Genomic DNA, 21822 nt, shown 5'->3' with positions numbered 1-21822 from the left:
TAGTTAAAAGTCTAAACGGAAAAATGAACTTGAAAATTAGCTAATATTGCAATAATGGAGCTTTTGTTTGGCTGCAAAACTTTGTAATCCCACGTGGTGTGCACGGGTGTTTAAGACTTTTGCTGTAACTTCGAAATAGGAGCACTTGGAAACAATTTTTGTAGCACTTAATTCACGACTCATGCGGAATTTTGATCAAACAAAATATTCAGAATTCAAATGTACAAAAATATATTGGGCTTCAAAATGGCCTCACGCATTCAGACACTATTTCAGAGTTTAGATTTAAAGTGCAGCTTAAGGGGTTTTAGATTAAGACGAGGCTAAAGGAAAAGATTTGTGAAAATTGCATGTAAAAATGCGGCCTCTACGGGCTAGGATTTGAAGTGGTCACTCCGACTGAAGCCGCGTAGTCGTTTAAGCTACTTCTTTGTGCACACGACGGGCAGGGGCCGCAGTGATGACGTCATGTTTGGCGGCACTACGTTTAGAGCAAAGAAGCTTTAGCTGAAGAAAATCACCGGCGCCGAACGTTAAGCCTGCGAAGCATGGTTTTGCGCGGACGGACAACGAAGGGTGGGGTGTGAGCGAAAGCAGCCGGAATTCAAAATTTCAACAACAATGGCATCATCATCAGGTCCTCCGTATTTCCCGAACGCGGTGTGGACAAATGTGAACATCATCATTGTTTTAGTCTGCGACTACTTCACTATTTTAAATGCCTGAGCAAATCAACATGGCATGTTTCGCCTTGAAGCTTCGTACGTACTAATCATTCAATCACCTCTAATTATGAAGAAAAACAACCTCAGCTCCCCTTTACTGATGGTGCATATGAGAATATTGGCGACGCATCCCGATAACTGCTGCACTATATTCGACCAGCAGCTACGCTGGGAATTGCAGCTTCGTGAATTTATGAACCTTTCGAATGCGTTTCAAACCACTGAAAGCGATCCGCCTAATCTTGATCTCTCATCGGTAATAATGGCAAGTTCTGGTTGCGATGCAAGCTGGCGTCAAAAAAAAAAAAAAAAAACCAAGCGATTAAAGTTTTCTGTTTCCATGGGGGGGTGGGGGGAGCTGCCTTTTAGATCCTGAGGTGCTATTAAGCCAAGATCACCGTTTAAACACCTCCAAGGCGAGCAGAGAGCTCGTGTGTACCATTGTCGAGGCATTGCACGGTTTAGAGGATAGAATTAAGCCTCAGGCAGGCTTACATGGACGGCCATCGAATCGACGATCAAGCGCAGAGCAGCGGAACGGCGCAGCCGCCGAATCTTCAAGGGATGCTTAACAAATTCAAACTCGCTTCTTTCGAACCATATGATGCGTTCTAATGGTTAAGCGCCGGTAGCCTTCTCAGCTATTGTTCCCACTCGCCAACACAACCGAAGGGATCAAAATAATTGTGCATTCAAGAACAAAAGAAAAGAAAAACACGAAACCATCCTCGCAGGCAGCTGGTGCAGCTTAGAGAGTGCAGCGGTCACCAGACGGAGCATTTCGGCGACGGGTTCATGCGTGTCTTGGCCCTGCAACCGAATGTCGCCGAGAAGGCCTCCATGTTCATTGCAGGCACTTCGCAGCGGGCGAGGGGGTTTACGAGGTGCCCCGCTGGTGTGTCGGAGTTGTTCTTGTACTTGCAGGCATCAATGCAGCGGCCCACAAAGTACAACTCCTCCGCCGTCAGGTTGAGGCCCGGCAACGTGCTCGTCCTCTCGGAAATGTGCAGCCTCTGGAGCCCGGCGTGCGCTACGGTGGCGGCCACCAGGTCTGCCACGTTTGCCGACGCCACGGTTTCGTTTAGGGGCAGATTGAGAGGCGAGTATCCCGCCTGCAGTGCAAGTTATCATTAGGAATATGTGCGATAATTTCTATTTGCTCCTGAAGGATGGTAACTACCCGAAACCTCCGAACGCACAGACGCTCGTGAGAACTTTGTCCAACAACTTGAATGTTCCAATAAAATTGAAAAGTGAGCGCAGAATCTAAGAACATTTAATTTGATCTCACGTACAGCTCTCTAAGACATCACTGCTAATTGTGAGGCAAGTGTGAAATATTGTATGGTACTGTTATGAACATATTGATGGTAGTCGTATAACAGTCCAATGCGCAGCAGAATACCGCTTCTAATGTTTGTCCTTTGTTTCCACCGATTACTGAAGACAGTAGCTAAGGTCGAAAACGAAGAGGGTTCCTTTTTTCACTAAACACTAGGAAACTACAAGCGTTCCTAGGAAGGATCTGCGGATATACCGAGTGTTATTCTGCGACCTTGCAATATGCGAAACAAAAATTGCGTTGTTTAAAACATTTCATTCATAAAATGCGCTTGTCCAGAAGTGTTTGGCATGAACTATAAAATGCATTTACTGCTCCGCCTCTCCTCAATCTCTCTTCTAGACGAAAGTAAAGACAAATAATTTTATTACTTTAGTAGTTTGGTCTTGAACCGTTGAGCCTCATAGCCATAAACTAATATTGATGTGGTGTGGTTACATATGCCTATGTGCACTGCCAAAAGTATTCATATGTGGTGAATAAAACACCTTTTAGTCACCATCCTTTATTGTGCAAACCGAATTATGCCGCGCGAAGCACATCGCCGAAGGTGACAGGACTGCACAAAGCAGCACTATGTTGTGCCGTCATAGCGCTGGTGTTGTGCTATCGTTCAGTCACGTTTTGTGCTTGGAAGTAGCTATGTAAAACTAACTACCTTACGACACTATGTAGCTATGCAAGATAGACAGACGCATTAAATATGCCAGGCGAAAAGCGTATCGACATAAATACTATGCCGGAATGCCAAAGGGTAGCATAGTGAGATATGCCTTTTATTCTTTCTCGTGAAAATATGAATAAAACATCTTTAAAAATATCTTTTTATTTCATACCTAAAATAATGTCGACCATTTGGAGCACTATTACTCTAATAATAAGGCGTTTATCTGGTCACAGTTCGTTTAGATAACCTTTTGCCAGTGCTGTGTGTCTCACCGTTTCGTGGGAATGGTGCAAGCACTTCATACTTGAGACGTAGCGCTCTACGCCGGCCGTAGTGTTCCAGGGATTGGCTTGACCGTTGTCGCCATACAATATTCCTGTACCGTCGTAGGCCTTCATGATCTCGTGGGCCAAGTCCTGCAGTAAAAACACACTTACACAAATAGCGTACATTGCATTTAAATAAGAATTCGGGTGAAGACCGTGCTTCTTTTGTACCCTGTTCTATTGTTCAAGTTCTACATGGAGTTGGCTTAATACACACAATTAATGACCGTGTTTCTTCACCCCATGAAAATAGGGATACACTGTCGTTCTAGTGCAGCGCTCCTAAGACTGGCACATCCTATGGAAAAAGACAACCATTAGCTTCTAAAGTCACTCCAATCAGCTACCTGAAAGGTAGGCAACACGGACAAGAGTAGAGTAACCGATCGTCGCGCTCAGAAAAAACTATTCCGTGTGGATGAATCTTATACGAGACAAGCTGCAGTACATAAGCCCCTCCATTCGGTGGAGCATTCATGACAGGATTGATCTGTGTTCATTCCCGGTGCAGTTGCTTCCACTCTTGGCATGAACGTTTCCTCATTATAGCCATTGTGTTAGTCTTATTTGAGGTTATTGACTCACATTGCCTAGCCTTGCGAAGTTGACGGCCGCAACTCCCTTCGCAGGAAAAAACTCTGGCTGCAATGCTCCTGCCGGGATGACCACGACGTTGCCTTCGTACACGTAGTAGGGCGTCAGCCTGCTGATGGGGAAGATGGCATTATTCTGGTCCGTCCACTTTTGGTGAATTACGGCCGATCGGGCCTTCAGCCATCCGTCGAAGAAGCTGCCGTCAGGCGGGATGTCGGGAAATTGAGCTGCGATTTGAGAGAAGGATGGAAGATTTCTTTGTCAAGAAGCGCACATTTGGAAGGTGCGGTCACCACCATGACAAAAAATTTGCAAGCAGTACCATAGGGTAATTCATACACAAAATCTGTGGTGTTTGCCACAGGGGGAATTTACTGAGGTTCAGTTAAATAATATAAGCATAGTGTACGCGAAATCTAATCGTTATTTTTGATAATGAATCAAAGAAAGCTCACTTTTGTGCGATGTCAGTGCACGTTGAAGATGGTTCAACAGCGCAAACACACACAGACCAAGAAGGAGAGCAGACACACACAGACTACTTCTTGGTCTGTGTGTGTTTGCGCTGTTGAACCATCACTATGAATCTACACCAACTAGCCCAATCTGCAGTTCTTCCACGTTGAAGAACCTTAGGTGGTCGAAATTTCCGGAACCCTTCACTACGGCTTCCCTTATAGCCTGAGTTGCTTTGGGACGTCAAACCCTCATAAACTATGAACCACTTTAAGAGAGAAAAGTAGTAGGTTCATTGCGTTGGTTGTGGCTTGCTCTATGCCATGTCGCACGTTAACTCCATAAGATTTGGAAATTTTGTTTATGTACCAGCCTTGAAAGAATGCGCATTGCAGTGCCTTTAAATTAGCTCTTGAAACGCTGTCCAATGTACACTTCACCAGATTTGGAATTCAGTCTATTTCGTGTAAGGCCAGGCTTAGAAAAGCAGCCCCGATAAGGAGGAGGAGGAAAAACTTTATTTGAGACCAGTACTAAGACCCAGTAAAAAAGCGCTTGCTTCGCCATGGTCTGCTGGTAATGGTTTTAGATGTGCTTTCTCTGCGGTGATGGTTTGCATGGGCTTGTCGAAGACCGTCATGGAGGTGTGGCGTCGTGTTTCTTGGTATGTTTGGAATTGAGATGTTGTGCGGTAGCTGAGGCCATTGGCTAACTGGTGTCACGTTGATGGGTTGATGCCTGCTCGGTTCAGGATATCTCATCCCTGCTCCATACAAGACGCGCGGGCTACTTGACAGTCCCGATGTTGTGTTAGTTCGGCGAAGTGAGAAAGAGGCTAGTGTGTTAAAGTCACCTATTTGAGGAGCATATGGGTAGACGTTGAGCGGTTTTTTGAATGCTGTTGAGTAAGATTCAAGTTTTGTAGTTTCTGGTTGTGTTAGCGTTAGCCCCGAAACTAGACGAAGCATAGAAAAAGAAACACAGGTGCCGACAAACATGTGTTCATACATGGCATGTGCACATACATGAAATTTGTACATACGTGTGTACATGTGCATACACATACATACCACGTGTACATACACGGCATTTGTACATACCTGTGTACATGTGCACACACATACATACCACGTAGGAAGGCCAGCTTTCCGCTGTATGTTGTGGAGTTTGGTATTGAAAACAATGTTCTCATTTAATGTGTGCTCTGCGTTTTCAGTTTCTTTTCACAATTTGCAGAGCGTCCGCGATGCAGTTAAGGGCGTATAATATGCTTCGTTTTTTGACATCTTTTTTTAATTTTGTCCTTGTCATTATTGGCTTGCGCAGAATAAACGCCGAGTGACGAGCGCCCGCGTCATGCTGATGTAGTTCTAAATCTAGAAGGCAACAGTTTTTTCCATATAAACATATTTCACGGTTGCAACTAATGTCTTTACAAATATTAACAACCCCAGAATTTATTAAGACGTTGCTGAAAAAACCTGCTTTTGCCTTATTGGTAATTGGTATGCATGAAAAAAAATGGACACTAGAAAAATAAGAATTCTTTGCAGGAGCAGTACGTATGTGTCTCTATTTCATACGCATCCTCAGTCTACTAGGAATCGGGACTACATTGTGTTTACTCTTCATTCCGTAAGATCCAGCGCAACTAAATGTTCCGTAATTCTTTCAGTGTTGTTCGACTAAACATTTGGCGCCAACTGACCGTAGTATTCGTTCAAGTAGGCTTCGTCTAGCCTCTGGCCGGGACTGCCGATGTGGGCCTTCATATTTGCCAGCTTCCGTAGAGCAACGTCACGCGCGGTGCCCTCCAGCCACGTGGATGCCTCCAAGGTTGCTCTGAAGGCGGCACAGACTTTGATAAAGATGTCCGTGGCTTTGTTCAGCGTAGCCTGGCTGACATCTGCGAAGTCCAGTGGAATACAAACGCATAGAGATGGGTAATCTGCGCAAGACTTCTTCAGTTCTATCACTTCAAGATTTCGCTTCAAAAATTCGTTCATAATTTGCCGCCGCTTTGTTGAGGTGTGCGGGCGGGCAGGTCAGTTATGAAAAACAAAACGGGTCTCATTTAGCGAAATAGGGGAATCTGAAAATTGCTAACTCGAGGCGACGGGGCTACAAAAAGAATTTTTTTGAGAGAACATACAATACTGCACGAAATGGGTTTAGGTGCCTGAACGCTGTGCTCATTTTAGATACCCATGTTGTCCGAGCTTTTTTTCTTTAGTTTTATTAGTACATTTTTATAGTGATGAGAAAACTCGGAGAAGATCACCAGTACTGCTACGTTCTAAACCGCATCATGTCTCTAAGCCAGCAGCCTATCGTTCATTCTTGAGTTACAGTATATAGACCTCGGAGCCTAAATGTGGCCTCATCATTCATGAGGGCACCATTATCTCGTGGAGTTGTAAAACATGTGGCTTAACTATGGGGCCGTTCTTTCCTGTTGGTCTACAGGTTATGTTCTGCTGTCCATCTCATTAATAGTTCCCGCTGTTATTGCTGAATTTTAACTTTACCATTTCAGTCATTTGTGTTCAGTGATTATGAAAGAGGGAATGACGTTACATATGCTATATCACCAAAATTATGTTTTAGTTTACGCTGTTTTGAATTCATTGAATTCGGGCTTTTTCTGTTCGTTCTTTCAGAATGTTGTTTGCTCCACATTATAAATAAATCAACCAATCATACGCTACACAAGTGAGGCAAAACTAATCTAGGTATCACATTTTAACGAGCTGCACCCAGTCGCGCTATAAGAAGTTTACTTTATTGTTACGGTGCCAAATAGATGCAGATATTGCAGCTGAGTGCTATGAACGTTTTCGCTGTTTCTCCAGTTGTACAGAATATCTCTAGAGGTACTACGAAACATTCTATTTAAGTTACTTGCCCACTATCGTCAAAGTGCAATGTCGGGCAACTTCACTGTGCGCTTTTTGTGTGCATGCCATAATCTTCCCACAAACTTCAGTGAAGAGCGCAAGTACGTACTAGTTCGCAAGTATTTGGCAGTAATGGGGAACTCCATGATTTCCAGGGCCTGATCGAGGCAAAACGTCCTAGCGTCCTTTCCGCTGGCAAACTCGTCCAACCGCGTGTAAGGGAGCAGGGTCTCGAACAGGCCCCAAGCCAGCACAGACCGCATTCCGATGCCGCCCCAGCCGGGGTCTGCCAGTACTAGCGCGAAATCTTGGAGCAGCTCCTTTTGGAAAGTAATCTTGTCGCCAGGTTTGTACTTGCCGTGCGTGTGTCTGGTTACCGAGGAGGCCCACTGATCTGCGCGCGCAAAAGTAATGTTGTAGAAATGCTGTATCGTTCCACACGTCTCCACGTGGTTACTCGGACACTGCGGAACATCAGTGTGAAAGCATTTCCCAAATTATATTGCGTTTGGTACTGACCGACAGTGAATGCTTTGAGGCTGACAAATATCAAAAGCGGTATAGTCATTAGGAATGTGAACGGGGAGGTACCATTTGGGAAGGGAAGTGTCTGAATAGCACCAAAATTTTACATTGAGTAACAGAGCAACGACAGATGGTCACCTTATGGTCATCAAGCTCCTGCAAATGTCATATTAACTGGCCTATGAACTGGGTGAGTTAGGCTGGGATAATAATGCAAGCAAAACATCTAGCTATGGTTAGATTGATGCCCTTTTGCAGGCATGCATGTGACCACCGAGTCATGTATTCGAGGGTGACACGAGGCTTCCTAGCGCCAGCCACTGAGTAAGCAGTTAGATTGTAATTTGTTTTTGTGAACGTTGCTAACAAACAAATAATATTGTGCATACAGAACCCCTAGTGGGACAAGCACTGACTTCTGCTTGCCCACATATCAAGAACTCCCTCCAACTTCTGAACGCAAGAAACCACGTATAGGCAAATTCCTCTTGAAAGTGCGTCGCATGCGCCTGTACTGAGAGGTCCTGCCTTGCCTGAACGACAACAGTCGCGATTTCTACACATTTCGGTTTTCCTGACAACAAACGCTCACCTGATTTCATGTGTGGCTCCATGTTGAGGTCCATTTCTTTCAGCGCTCCAGTAATAAAGGGGCTACCCTCATTCGCGTGCTTTTGTATTTTGTTGTTAACTGCAAAAGGAAATAGAAATGGCGCTGTAGCCTGTTTGCATTGCTTCAAGAGGTCCTCATCAACGTACTCTTTGACAACGAGCAACGCCTTACAAAGGGTATGCTCTCTCGCGAGCGTTGCCGCGAAATAATTTAGCTTCCCCTCCCAGGTGGGCAAGCGTGGGAGGCAAAAAACTGAATCCTTACAAGGAAGAGCCATAACGCGTCAGATTCTGCCCGCTTACATCCGCTCGCACCTCTAACGTTCCTCATAAAAAAGGGGCAAAATGATGTTCATCGAGTATTTAGAAAGATATGTGCTGTAACCCACATAACCCGCCGAAGCACATTGCGTGAAGTCCACGCCAAGCCGCCACAGTGGCTTTGAGGTTATGGCGCACGGCTGCTGACATGAAAGACACGGGTTCGATTCCACCCGTGGTGGTCGCATTTCGATGGAGGCGAAATTCTGGGGGCCCGCGTAATGTGCAATTTCAGTGCACTTTAATGAAAAACACGTGGTCGAAATTTCCGGACCCCTAAACTACGGCTTCCCTCATAGCTTGAGCCGCTTTGGAACGTTACCACATGAAACAAACGAACAAATTTTTGATCTTTAGTTGTTTCAGGTCTGTAGTTTTCTGGACGCGTTTTTCAATGCTAAAGCTGCTCCCAGTGAATCTGTCTGGTCTTTCCGTTTTCTCTTCTTTTTTTATGATTCCCCGGCACCTGGCTTCTGCTGTTTCCCATGTCCAGTACATCTTGACGGCGTGTATCATCATATTCGTACGCTCTCGAACTGATCGTGGTTGATCGTTGTCTGTATAATCCTTCTGTTGCTTCTTCTGAAATAAAGCGCAAATTTAGCGCCAGTCCCGTCTGTTGTGTTATCCTCGTCTTTTTTTGCGTTGTCTTTACAAAAACCTTAAACAAACTATTCCGCTTCAAGCTTTTTCTTGCGGTATTTGGTGGCCCGACAACATGCTGTATAGCACAGCATATCAGTCACTGTTCTGCCTCTGCAGGGACGCCTCCTTTTTTTTTTGCAGACCAGAGCGAGAATGCCAGAGTACGGGATTGCCTTTCTTTCGATATGCTTTTCCGAGAAAATATAAGCTAACAAAGTGTCTGCCTTCGCCACCTGTTCCCTGGCGACTTCACAATAACTAGGGGCACAACGTTTGCTTCATTTGTTTTACTTCCATCTATTGTAGAAATATGTGTGCAATTCGGTGTTCCTTTCGTTGCATTTAGGCATCCGACAATGCGCTTTATCAGCCGATCAGTGTGAGGTTTATTTGATTCTTTGCGCTACTTTATTGTGTACTATGCGCGATGTGGTTACTCTAACTCCTGGAGGGACAAGGCATGGGCCAGGCCGGGTCGGGCCTCCCGCAAAGTTCGGTGCGACAGGCTTGGCAGGCTACGGGGAGAACTTGGCGGGGCTGAGATGAGCCAGCGCATACATGAATTGAGTGGCAGCGCAGGCATAAAGAAGGGACGGGGTAGGACACAAGAGTAAAGAGCGTTGTGTCCTATCCCGTCCCTTCGTTCTACCTGCGCTGCCAATGAAGTAACGCTCAACCAACTAGCCCAACAAGCACCAATCTATGGCATACATCAAAGTGCTCGGACCTGTCTCGCACGGGTAATTCAGGCCTGTGCCTCAAAATGAGGCTGATGCAGTGCTCTTGTGCACACTATATCATCACTACATTGAGCGCCAGCGGTAGAGGACCTATTTTACAGATTTCAGGCTCACTCATTTTTTGTTTGTGGTCAGGATGCATGATAAGAGCAAAAAATTTTCCAAACACCTTGGGCCATTCCTTTGCTTTGCCAGAGCCAGGCAGGCCAGCGTATCGCAGCTCACGGGTCTTTTTCTTCTAAGTGTGCAGCCAAGATTTCGGCTCGGTCATATTGTACTGTAGCCAAATGAGTTAATGCTCGCGCACATTAGGTGGATCGCTGAGTTCACGCTTCCATACGGACACATCAGACACCTAACTCTTCCATAAAATCATTCGTAAAGGTCTCTTCCAATGGTTTGCGCCCCATCAATACTCTGCCGGCAACATTTTGGCCCCACCGTTGAAGCGCAGACCAAAGGCGCCCATAATGTGTTGAGCTGACATTCGCGCCGTCATTTCACAACATATGACCGCCGCCTAATGCTGCAGCATGCTGTTAAAGAGGTGCAGTACATTTTAGGCGGGGCCACCGCCTGTGCGGATCAGTCACTTGCCAAAAAAGAGCGACAGGCTATGGTCGCTGGCGCAACCCCCGAAGCAGTACGCACAGAAGATTATTCAATTGCGAAGTTGCTGTAAACGCAACGTAGCTTTCTTCTGTCACCGAATCTCTGCGCTTGAGTGGATGCTATTGAAAAATTACTGCCTTCTTTGTCCTACATCTTTTATCGAAACCAGGTAGAGACCGCTTTTCAGCAGACCAGTGAATTTGTTTTGAGCCCGTGTGATGGTTTAAATAACTTATAACGTGTGTGTGCGTTCGATTGAGGTCGTCAACTAGCAAGACTCTCTGCAGTGAGTCGCAACATGTTGCACGCTCAATCAGCTACCGCGGGGGGACGTCTATCACAGCCGAAATAAATTGTAACTGTCTGCCTGATGGCAGTAACTACCGAGGGTAGAGCTTTTCTGAAGGATCCCAGGTGTCCTCGCTATTATATTTCCATTTGCAGCCCCAGTACCAGAACAGCGCTTGACGTTTCCGTGTTTCATTTCATTCTTGCCGAAAGAAGAAATATAACAAAAGCACCTGTGCAGTGATCCTATCTAAACACAAGGTGCCTTTCGAGGCTGCAACCAGACGAGTGGCTAAACCAATACAAGACGCTTGGGCTTTCGCAATGTCCGATAAGAGAAATGCGCTTACGTGCTTGGTCGTAATTAAAGAACTCTCCAGGTAGGCTAGTGTTGATGTCAGGGCCGTAGCCAGGGTAGGCCGACAACTTGTCGCGGAAGTAGCCAAGGACCCCATTCGGCAATTTGAACATCTCGTTGCGTTTGCTCAGCCACGCTTCCCAAATATCGCTGATCCTGAACTGCGAAGGCAGTGAAAAATATTGTCTTCAAGCTCCAGGTATGTTCGTTTTCTTCTTGCAACCACAATATACTGCTAGGCCCTCAGCATTAATTTCTGTTGTATCTCATAAAAAACATGTTTTATGTAAATACGTGCATATTTTTGTATTTTTGCACCATGCATCAGGTCGCATTCTGCATCGGAGCACCCTTATCTCTGACACATTTTTTCCGGCTCGTGTAGGGAAAATGCGCAGGTCTGATTATCTGAGATTATCTCAGGTTATATTTAATAACTCTTGGACAGGCAGGGTTAGGGGTATGAGGGTTTCGTTGTGACATATAAAGAAAGCCAACGGTCACCGAAACAACCAAAGAAAGCTTACAATTTTTTTTTTATTTGTGGCGTTCCCCAATGTGCAAATAGCATAGTCATCTTGCGACTGAAAGGTGATTGATTAGAAAGTATTAGTAAAAACAGCCACATGCCACTGGTGGGATTCGACCCCACATTGAGCTGTAAGATTAATACACTATTATTTTCCTATTGATGAACAGCACAAAAAAAAACAAGATAGAAACATTGCTTTTCGAGGTTTCAGCCTCTGTTGGATCTCGTCACCTTAAGAAGTGTGTAACACATGCACAGACGGTTTTACGAAAATTTTCCGGGATAGTGCAAGCGCCGCAGTTAAATAACTGCGTCAGTCTTCGCCAATAGTTTCTTGACCTCCCTTTCACTTGGATCAGCGCTACACATGATAATTCGCTACTTACCGTTTAGCCGATGGTAGAGCTAGGAAATTAACATAACCACGCTTGCTGTGCAATTACGGGTGCGGTAAGTACTCCGTTTTCCATTCAGTTTACTGATACTCAGTTCTGGGCAAGCACATTTTTCAACAGGAAGTGGTTTATGAATGCAATTTCTCGCATATCTAAAGATTACACTAAAGCAATAAATATATCATCAGATCCACCTTCTGGGCGCTTGTAAATTTTTTTACTATTTATTGTTAAAAAAGCGCCAAAATGGATTTTTTTTCGTATTATTATCTATTTGTGTAACACCAGGACAAACTTCTTAAGCAAAATTAACTTTGCTCCTCATCGAAGGTTATATCAGTTCACAAGAGTATCATACAAGATTCCACATATGCCTTACGAATAAACTCAAGTCAAAGAAAGCTGGACTTTCCACAACGACGTCTAGAGTCCTATGTAGGGCGATTCTGCTAGCTTTATTTTGCAAAACAATTTGACAGCATCAGTCAAACCATGGTCTCTGGGTAGCCCGTTTGGTGTTCATGAAACAATTTTTTTATATTTATGGAAGCATGCAGCTGGCACATCGTGGGCTCGTACAACTATGCAAACAAAAGGAAGTAAAACGACTAGAATACAGCTGCCCATCCCCCCCCCCCCCCCCCCCGAAGATTCTTTGTGTAAGAAGAGAGTGGTCGGAATGGCGTAAGAACTATGAAGCAAAAGTAATTACTAAAACAAAGAGCTAAATTGCGTAAAACAATCATATAACTATTATCAGGACGCTAGATATACCCCGCCGACTGCAAGAATGCAATCGTCCATCCGCTTACTGCGGTGTTTTGAAGCGAACGTTTTGTTTTTATTTTTGCTGAGAAAGCCTATTGAAGATGGTATAAATTCATTTTAAAAATTTCAGGGGACACTCAAGCTCCGCCTTAAGGTTGTCCTCTACATTCCATTCATAGAACCCTGTGTGTGCTCACACGCCCCTCAGGGTAGTGGTGCAGCGATTAAGCGATGCGCCACTGCTCTGCAGTCGCTGATGCTTGCAGTGCTGGGCCTTATGCGGCTCCGGTTGCTCGCTCCGAGCTACCGACCATTATTTTAACTCCCGCCTATCACGATGGGCAGTTTGCTCACTATCCGGTGGGGAGGTTGTGATTGTGCTGCAAAGTGACCTGACGCCGATCTGCCTATGTTGCTTTCTGGGACCACCTGCTGCCAGTCATGCCCATGGTTTTTGGCTAACAACGCTTGCACCGGAATTCCTGGAGAACGGGGTCTTTAACGCTGTAGCGTTAACGCTCTAGCGTTAGAACGCTACAGCGTTAACGCTGTATTTTAACGCTGTGTTAACGCTGTGTTTTAACGCTGTAGCGTTAAAACAGGCGTCATAAAGTTACCGAGAGCGGTTCATGCGCAGCATTGTCATGTCTGATCATGGGCCGAAGCTGGGAGTTAAAAACACCGCGAGGAGTGACTATTGTTCAGTTTCGCGCATCTTCCTGCGCCAGTTTACACGAGTAATATTCCTGTTTCACCGTGCTATGCTGTGACCATTTTTTTTTTACCATAAGGGAATATGTGAAATTGCTACCTTTATCTCATCGTTGTCGGTGTTCTTAATGTCATGTCGTTAAAGCATATAAGCCTGCCTGTCTGTAATCTATCGTTTGCCGATTGTCGCTTGAAGGTTGCCCACAATAAAATGACACGAAGCTTCCCATGAGCTGCTGAATTAGAGGTTGGCTTGGATTGAAGCGCAAGCTGTTTCCGCTCTTGTACATCTTAATTTGGATGCTAAGCAGGGCATCCCGGGCGATTTGACGACAGTGAAAATAAGGAACATAGAATCAGTGCACCTACTTTCATCGCCCGTTTGCCTTCAACGAAGGCGGTGTCGGAGAGAGTGAAATCAAAGAGGACAGGAATGCCAACGTCGAGAGCGAGGCGAACTGCCATGTCCACGGGGTCGACCCTCCAGGCAGCACCCAAGTTCGTCAAGTCGAGGTTTATTTCGACAAGCCACGACTTTAGTGCATTCACCTGCGAAAATGTATTTCATAAATGACTGCTATAAACTAGATTCTCTCATAATAAAAGCCCAAAGAAGTAGTGATAGAGAGTGCATGCTGTTAACTTGATCGCGAACTTCTTGCGGCTTCGCAGGCACTTGTTCTCACGGAGCTGCTGTAGCAACTTCGAAAATATTTCCAATTTGCGTGCCCTTCACGAATGTGGAAACGCATCACAGACGAAGCGCTAGCATGCATATTCGCGTTTTTTCACATCACCACAGTTCAATACTCCCTTTCAATACAGCTGGCATGCTGTCGTCAGCAGCTGGGTCTCGAAGATGTGGTGGCCCTCAAATACATCCAGCATAGCGCTTCGCGATCTAAACCAACCTAACCACCTTGGATAACGGATTCGAAGAAGCTAGAAATTTCTCCAAAAACGATAACTTAAATATCTCCATATGACCTCTTCACTTCAGAGTTAAGCTGTGATGAAGCTGCGACGGCTGGCGTTTATATTTGTAAAGAAAACACAGCCCTTGTTTCCACCCCAACTTCCTACCTCCCTCCCTTTAAGATATCTACTGAAAGAAAGCATTTGCGATCGCCCATGCCACCGCTCACGCCGTTCACATGGAGACGGGCATTGCATCAATAATCGAGTAGGTATCTCTGTTCTGAGAACTCATAACGATTAAACCCCATTGGTCAAAGTGTTCCGTCCGCACTGAGAACCGATTGGATTAATATAATAGCATTGTTTTCTGCAAGTGTCGGTGGTTCCAAAACATGCCAACTCAGCGGGGTTCCATGAAAACATAAGCGCCATCGACGATCGTTCAGGAGGTGGAGAAAGGACGGGATAGATCCCTGTCAAAAATCATACTGATCAAATTGCGCTAAAAGGCACAGAAAGACGAAAACACAGACGGACGAAGCGCATCTTTCTGTGCTTTTAAGCGCGATTTTATCAGTATGAAGCACCAACTAGCCCCCGCTGTTACATTGTTTACAGAAATGCATTAAAAAGGAAAAGTGATCTCTATTTTTCAACAAAGGTGCATCGTATGTATATTTTCACTCTTGATTTTTTTTTTTAGCTCGTGCGCGCCTGTGGAAATTCGACTATATCTACTATGATGTGGACTGCGACTTCCTGGAAAGTCATTGCACCCTCACCTCATCGTATTTGTTCGTGATATGCCTCAAGCAGGCCTTGCCGAGTCCTGCGGCTATTTGCCAGGCGGTCTGGCCTCTTGCCGGCACATTGCTAGAGAAGATGGTGTCAAAGGAAGCATTGCGTATGGCAGCCTGAGCCTGCAATTGGAAAGACAACTTTGCACAACGCCTGATTGTCACAACTTCACATGTTTCAACATGTTACGATAAAATCACTGCGTCTTACGACCCAATCCAGAGTGCAATAGTAAATTTTTTTGCTATAAGCATTGTATTTAGCTCCAAAAGAAAATGGAGGCACGGGGTGGGGCCGGCTTCCTTCGCCGTCTGTGAGCTCCGATGGTATATGCGCACACTCGTAATGAGGCAAAGTCAAATTAACGTTCATTATACTCATTCCAACTCCTTTACTACGGATAAAAATGCAGTTGTGCCCTCGAGCTGTTCTCCTAGAAGCCGCAAGGCATAGCTTGTGGGTTCTTCTGTCGAGAATGAGTGTCTCGCTCATAATTTTAGTTGACGTTGTTGTGAGTAGCTCTCCTGTACATTTTACGTAAACTTTGCAAGTGACGTTGCTCTATGCTAACCTCCGAACTGCGTTCAACCCGTGGTCTGTTTACCAAACCTGGCACCTACATAAGAATGTTAACTCTAGTGGTACGATGAAACAGAATTGTTCTCCCCAAATATTCATGACGCGACGTCGATTGCGCGAAGGCTCGAAAGCCAGACTGATATCCCGCGTTTTTCGAAAGAAGCCGGCAAAACAACGGCGAAAATAAATTCCGTGGCCCAAGTTGAAAACACCTGCTCTTCAGCACTCCTCCACTCAAATAAGAAAGCTTTTCACATATTTTATGTGCAGGGTAAGTTCATCAACAATCTATATACCTGAATATGTGAAAACTGAAAATCAGCGAAATCGAAAGCACTGGTAACAAGGAAGAGGTAACAATGCAAAATGCTCTGGAAATCATTAATTAGATCCTATTTAAAGTTATGGTTCTCCGTTTCTTCTTGTTTCGCAGCCGAAATAAACAACACTGTGAGTGAACTTCCAGGAGGTGTGTTCTAAAGCGAAGTGAAATACTGAGCTGCACCTTCTGTGTCTGACGCACTTTGCACATCATCGCGAAATGCAGAAAAGCTTTTGTTACATAAACAGATGTGGTCTGGGCTCCGGCGCTTTAATTCGGGAAGCTAGGCATTGGTCAACCAGAAAACAGCTTAGGTACTCTACAGAAACGGAATGCACTGACATATTGGTAACGCTCGGTAATGGTGCCGTTATGTGGCTCACTCCACGAAGGCACAATTAAAATATGATAGCAAATGCCAGAAATAGTTACCTTAGTGTAGGCATCCTCCTTTCCTCTGCTGTTGTAGTAGCCGCACACGAATTCGTACAAATTTTCGCATGGGTCCTCGGTGAGTTTCAACGGCTCCATTATTAAAGCGCTTTGAATACGACATTCGTCTGTAGTACATGGGTTGAGCACTCTCACTCTGGAGGTCGAGGTTGTACTCGTCGACGACGAAGTGGTGGTCGATGTTGATGGTGTTGCCGAAGTCGAGCTTGCCGGTCCTTCTCTAGCACTTGTTCCTGTATCTACTGTCGGTTCACCCGGACTCCATGTGCGGGTAACGTCTCTAGTTTCTGTGGTAACGACAGTTCGGTGATCAGGACTGTCGAAATCTGATGTCTCTGAAAGTGTAGTAGTGTGAACCGAATCAGTAATAATGATAGGAACGATGATGTCAGAGGAGCGATGTAAATCGTCGTGGTCCCTTGAATCTTCATCATCGTCGTTATCCTGATGATGTCGTTGCAGTGGGCCATGCAATAGAAAGTGATATCGTTATAAAAGAGTCCCGGGGAAGCTACTATATACCTCACATCCTGCTGTTCTGATTCTTGATATAGGCATTTCTGCTCGTTGTTCGACTTAGAGCACTCATCGAGCTCCTCGCATCTCGGCCCCAACCACTTCTGATTGAATAATGTGCTGTTTATCCGCGCCTGAGGCGGGAACTTGTTTGAAGTGACAGGCCTGGGTCGGGCTAGGGCTTGAAGTTGTGGGCCTGGGTTGCACAGGCTGTGCACGTCTTTTGAATCACTATTGCAGGATGAAGTGCATTTTGGCGTTCTAGCAGCGACTCGAATTAGATACGGGAATGATGTTGGCTGAAAAAAAAATAATTTCTGGGTGTTTATTCACTCATTCATGTCTCCTATAATTGCCTTTTCCTTACGCGGGAAAAATTACAAAACTGATTTATTTTTATTGCGACGAGGAACATCTGATGAATGAAGAAATTCTGGCACTCAAATCTTTGCAGTTGTTTATTAATAAACCACTGCGTCAAAATATGTATTGTCGCGGAATGAGGGAAAGCTGACTCCTAGGCCGAATTTATTCTGCGTCACTAACTGCGCTATATTCAAGTAGCTTTGGTCGCGCACGCCTGGCCTCGTTGTGACGATACAAGACAAGTTAAAAAAGAAAAACCGCAAAATACAGCGGCGGGCTGAACCACAGTGGTGTTTTTAGTGGAGCGTTGTAACGCCTGATACAGGGTTCATTTGCACAAGAGCGTTGGCCTACAATGTATCCAGCACAGGTGGCTTGGGATGCGTCAGGTGTCAGCGAGCGCATGCGGTCTGGGCTACCAGGAGCTATAGCTCGCGACTAAATATTTGAAGTCTCATTAGACCCAGTAGAGAAGTACCGTCATTCGACTGCATGGCGGGAAGCCGTCTTTTCCAAAAGAGTCTCTGAATACCTGCATTCGGCACAAAAAACAGAGCTCTACTACGAAAAACGTTATTGGCAAAGAGCGTATTGGCTCAGGATACTTCGTGTCTTCAAAGACATGCTACGCAATTAACAGGCGCTTTTGTATTTATTTTCCATTAAAACACGGCCAGTGTGGCCATGAATACGCAGCGAAAGCGCTCGCATTGAAAATAAAATGTGATTGCTATGGCTGCAAGGTCGTTTTAGTGTTTAAATATAATGGGCCGTAAATTTTGATCGATTTAAATCTTGAGGTAACGCCGAGTTCATTGTGCGTCTATCTAACCTTTTTCAGTTGGACCTCGGGTCTTCGGGACTATTCGCAGAAAAGGTCAGTGTTGAAAACAACTGAGCTGGCGACCACGTCCTCCGATATTTTCTTTTTGTGTTTACCACATCAATTTTTGAAGCTTCACCGCGATTGGAGAGCTTTTGCCGACCATTTTCTTAACCGGGTAGCTAGAGACTGATTGCACATAGAAGTTTACCTCTTGAGCGGCTGCGCTACCGGTCCCGGGCCCGGGCGGACCCAGGATATCGTCGAGCTTTGCGGGCTGTGCCCTACTCAGTATAGTGACTATGTAGCGAGCCTGGTTAGAGCCCGGCTTTGATACTAAGTTTGGGGCAAGCTCGGGCCTACGTATGTGGCCTGGACACTGTTACATAATTCGAGTGCCAAAAGCAAACCTAAAACATTCTTTTCAATGAGTTGCGTATGTCGAAAAAATCGTGGATATCTCTAAAGCAAACCTAGCTTTAAACTCACAAAATAAAGGAGTCAGCATTCTTAACTTTCATTTATGATGTTATCGCTGAACGTGTCATCATTCACTGCTCGCGGGAGAATTTTCTTCACATGTGGGTTGTGGAAAAGTTTGGCTAGAGGTCTGCATGCTCATCCCGACTAGTAACTGAACTCACTAGCAGCTACAGTACTGGTGAGCAGTGTATCAAATTCAGGTGGAAAGGCCATTTCGAAGCAGATAATACAACTCTGGAAAAAGTGTCAACACATAAGCGGATAGGTTGTAGGAATACACTCAATGAAAGCTTTACGTCAACCATCTGAAATTATGAAATAGAGGCAATAACTCAGATTTTCGCTTCACATGGTTCTCGCCTAAGGCTGTTATCGCGTCTGTGTAGCCGTGCTTCACACTGCCTGTTAAGCAAAAGAAAAATGCGTTGTGCGACTGTCCTATTTTTATTCACGACTTACGTTCCCGGGTAGAATTAATAATGATTTAAAAGAACGTCAATTTGGGCTACATGGTGCATTATTTGAGACAGAAATGGCAATAGCGCTACAGGAAGAGGTACACAAGAAAGACTGACACAGGACAGCGCACATGGCGCACATATGGTCCATCAAGAATATTGTTTGTGCGGACACCTGAGACTAGGCTACACGGCAATTCAGTTCTAAGCGGTTTTTACATGGCCTTCCTTGGCCTTGAGCTAATATATTTAAATCTAGAAGCGACAAAACCTACGAATCGACGTCTTAGTTCACTTTGTTCGACATTTTTGTTCGACACTGATCCGGTTCTCGGTTTCGCACAAACGTTCTCTTAATTAGATAAAGCCATGGAATCAATTTTCACAAAGAACAGAAATGGGTTGAAATTTTCCTCAATGTCTCCTAGTGTTCGGTGATGGAGTTCATAGAACAGTGCCTGCTTTGGCAAGCTCAAGCCTCATCAGACATGGACTTGAATGCAGAGAGGCACCGCACGCGCTCACCTTTCCTAGCGAAAATGCCAGGACCATCACGAAGGCACAGGCGAGCAGGGCAGCGAGCAGTCGGACGTAGCAGATGGTAGCAGGGGACATCGCGAAGAAGCCATGCTTGCTTTCAGTCGAGGCTTTTGATGCCGCTGAATACCCACTTGTTGTTTCCCTTCGAGTCCCTGATTGTTCCTGTGGAGACAACCAAATCGCCTGCCTTCGCATTTCACATTTTCAGCCCCATTGGAGTATCGGGATACACGCCATCCCGAATGATCGCAGCTGCTTCAAGAAAAGCGGCATATGGTCGCCCAGTTTTCTTTCAGGGCAAGCTTGGAAACCGAGGTTGAGCTCACTCTTTCTAGTCACAGCGGAACTGTCAGGCGCATTTTTCATAGAAGGATCTTTTCGAAAGAGAAGGTACGGGCCGTGACTGAGTATGTCAATACGCTTACGACTGAATATCCCTAACAGTTGACATGAACGTTCCATCAAGCACATTGCTTTTAAGAACTTCAAACTGTCGCGCGCTGAGAGGAACAAGAAATCTTGCTTAGGGTTCATTACATTATGTGCTAATAATGCAGCAGCATTAAAGTCAGAAGTCTGCTCAGCTTGCTTCTTCTCCTTCTTCTCGGTTGCTCGCCGCGTTTTGAGCCTGTGCAGTCGCCGCGACACCCCATTTTCAACGACGTACTTACGTGGTTTACCGGGCTTTCGGAGATTTTCCTCTACAGTAAACACGCGGCGGACACTGTGGCCCCATTCCAGGCTGATACGCGGTGCGTGCTAGGCACGTCTGCACAGAGCCACGCGTACCTGCCAAGAGACGCCGAGTACGGCATCGTGCTCGGCCAACTGACGCGACGAGCACATTTGCCAACTGCCACCTGCCAACAGGCAGTGCCCCTGACATCTCGACCATATCACGTGGGTTCATGGTGTCGCACACACCGTCGACCAATCAGCTTATTTTGTTTTTATTGCGAAAGCAATACTACTTGCACTTTCACGCCTTTGCCGTGCCGCGGCGATGATCACCATTGACCTTCATTTGACCTTGATTGCATTAGATTGGATTAGATTAGATTGGATTGGATTGTATTTGACTGGATTGGATTGGATTGAATTGGATTAGATTAAATTAGATTAGATTGCATTAGGTTAGATTAGATTACATTCGATCGGATTGGATTGGAGTGGATTGGATTGGTTTGAATTTGATTGGATTGGATTGGATTGGGTTGGAGTGGAGTGGAGTGGATCGGATTGGATTGGATTGGAGTGGATTGGAATGGATTGGATTGTATAACCGATGCATCACCACAAGTCTAACCACAAGCACCACCACCAGCTACACTACGAGCTGAACCATGGCGTAGGTACGGATATTGCTTTCGCAATTACCGGGCTTAACCAAGCTAAGCCACAGCGATTTTTTTTAGACGACTCCGGACGCTGAAGCCGGGGTTCTGCCTCCGATGAGACTGTAATGCAACCGCCTAAATACCGAGTCCTTTCCTGCAAACCCTACTGCACGCAGACTGTCATAAACGCCGTTAATGTCACTACCCATCGGACTTTGCGCAGTATGCTGCCTTTCGTCGCATGTTTTCACCTCCCTATTGCTGTGTCCCAGTACATTTCTATCTTGATTCATGCGGCTTGAGATGATTTACCACCCATGTGCTCTGTGTAAGCACCATCAGATTGATCAAGGGTTGTGGTAGCCACTGCGAACTTCTGCGATCGTCATAAATGTTATGATGATTTTTATGAGATCGCCAGCCGCGTGGGATAACTCGCATCGAAATTCGATTGTTTTCAGAGCACATTATCACTAAATAAATATCGTGGTTTCGAATCAAGTTTCTCCTTTCCTTCTTTCTAGTGTTCATTAGATTGTTTTCAGAGATTCGTATTCCTGTGCGCCTCCTATCGTTTGACACAATTTCGCACATATACCATACCGCGTAACCTTCTATACACGGGAACGTATTTAGAGGCCGCACATTACTTGAGCGCAGGGTCCGAAGTGTTAGGTCTGAAACATTTTGAGGCGCCAGCTCCATCGCACAAAAC

General features: G+C 45.4%; 1 protein-coding gene across 1 annotated transcript; it reads right to left on the bottom strand.

Annotated features, from left to right (window-relative positions):
• Positions 1-1489: 1489 nt before the first annotated feature.
• On the bottom strand, positions 1490-19845 carry LOC149371096 (neprilysin-3-like). The gene is made up of 9 exons (XM_089579255.1): positions 19756-19845; positions 15215-15352; positions 13884-14063; positions 11101-11269; positions 7117-7401; positions 5819-6016; positions 3646-3881; positions 3007-3150; positions 1490-1837 (listed from the first exon to the last, which is right to left on the bottom strand). The coding sequence occupies exons 1-9, from the start codon at positions 19843-19845 to the stop codon at positions 1490-1492; spliced, it is 1788 nt and encodes a 595-aa protein (XP_089435381.1).
• Positions 19846-21822: the final 1977 nt, after the last annotated feature.

This window comes from Amblyomma mixtum, chromosome 1 (genome assembly GCF_055824585.1).
Source record: "Amblyomma mixtum isolate Tamu chromosome 1, ASM5582458v1, whole genome shotgun sequence".
In the NCBI taxonomy this organism is placed as follows: domain Eukaryota; kingdom Metazoa; phylum Arthropoda; class Arachnida; order Ixodida; family Ixodidae; genus Amblyomma; species Amblyomma mixtum.
This window is presented reverse-complemented; position numbering and strand designations above follow the sequence as displayed.

What these genes read in the sequence shown, in the direction of transcription:
- LOC149371096 (XM_089579255.1), bottom strand. Translation starts at nt 19,845, where the DNA reads ATGTCCCCTGCTACCATCTGCTACGTCCGACTGCTCGCTGCCCTGCTC. An exon ending in AAGGCAAACGGGCGATGAAA is followed by an intron (nt 11,270 to 13,883) that starts GTAGGTGCACTG and finishes CTGCCTTCGCAG; the next exon opens with TTCAGGATCAGCGATATTTG. An exon ending in TGCCAAATACTTGCGAACTA is followed by an intron (nt 6,017 to 7,116) that starts GTACGTACTTGC and finishes TGGACTTCGCAG; the next exon opens with ATGTCAGCCAGGCTACGCTG.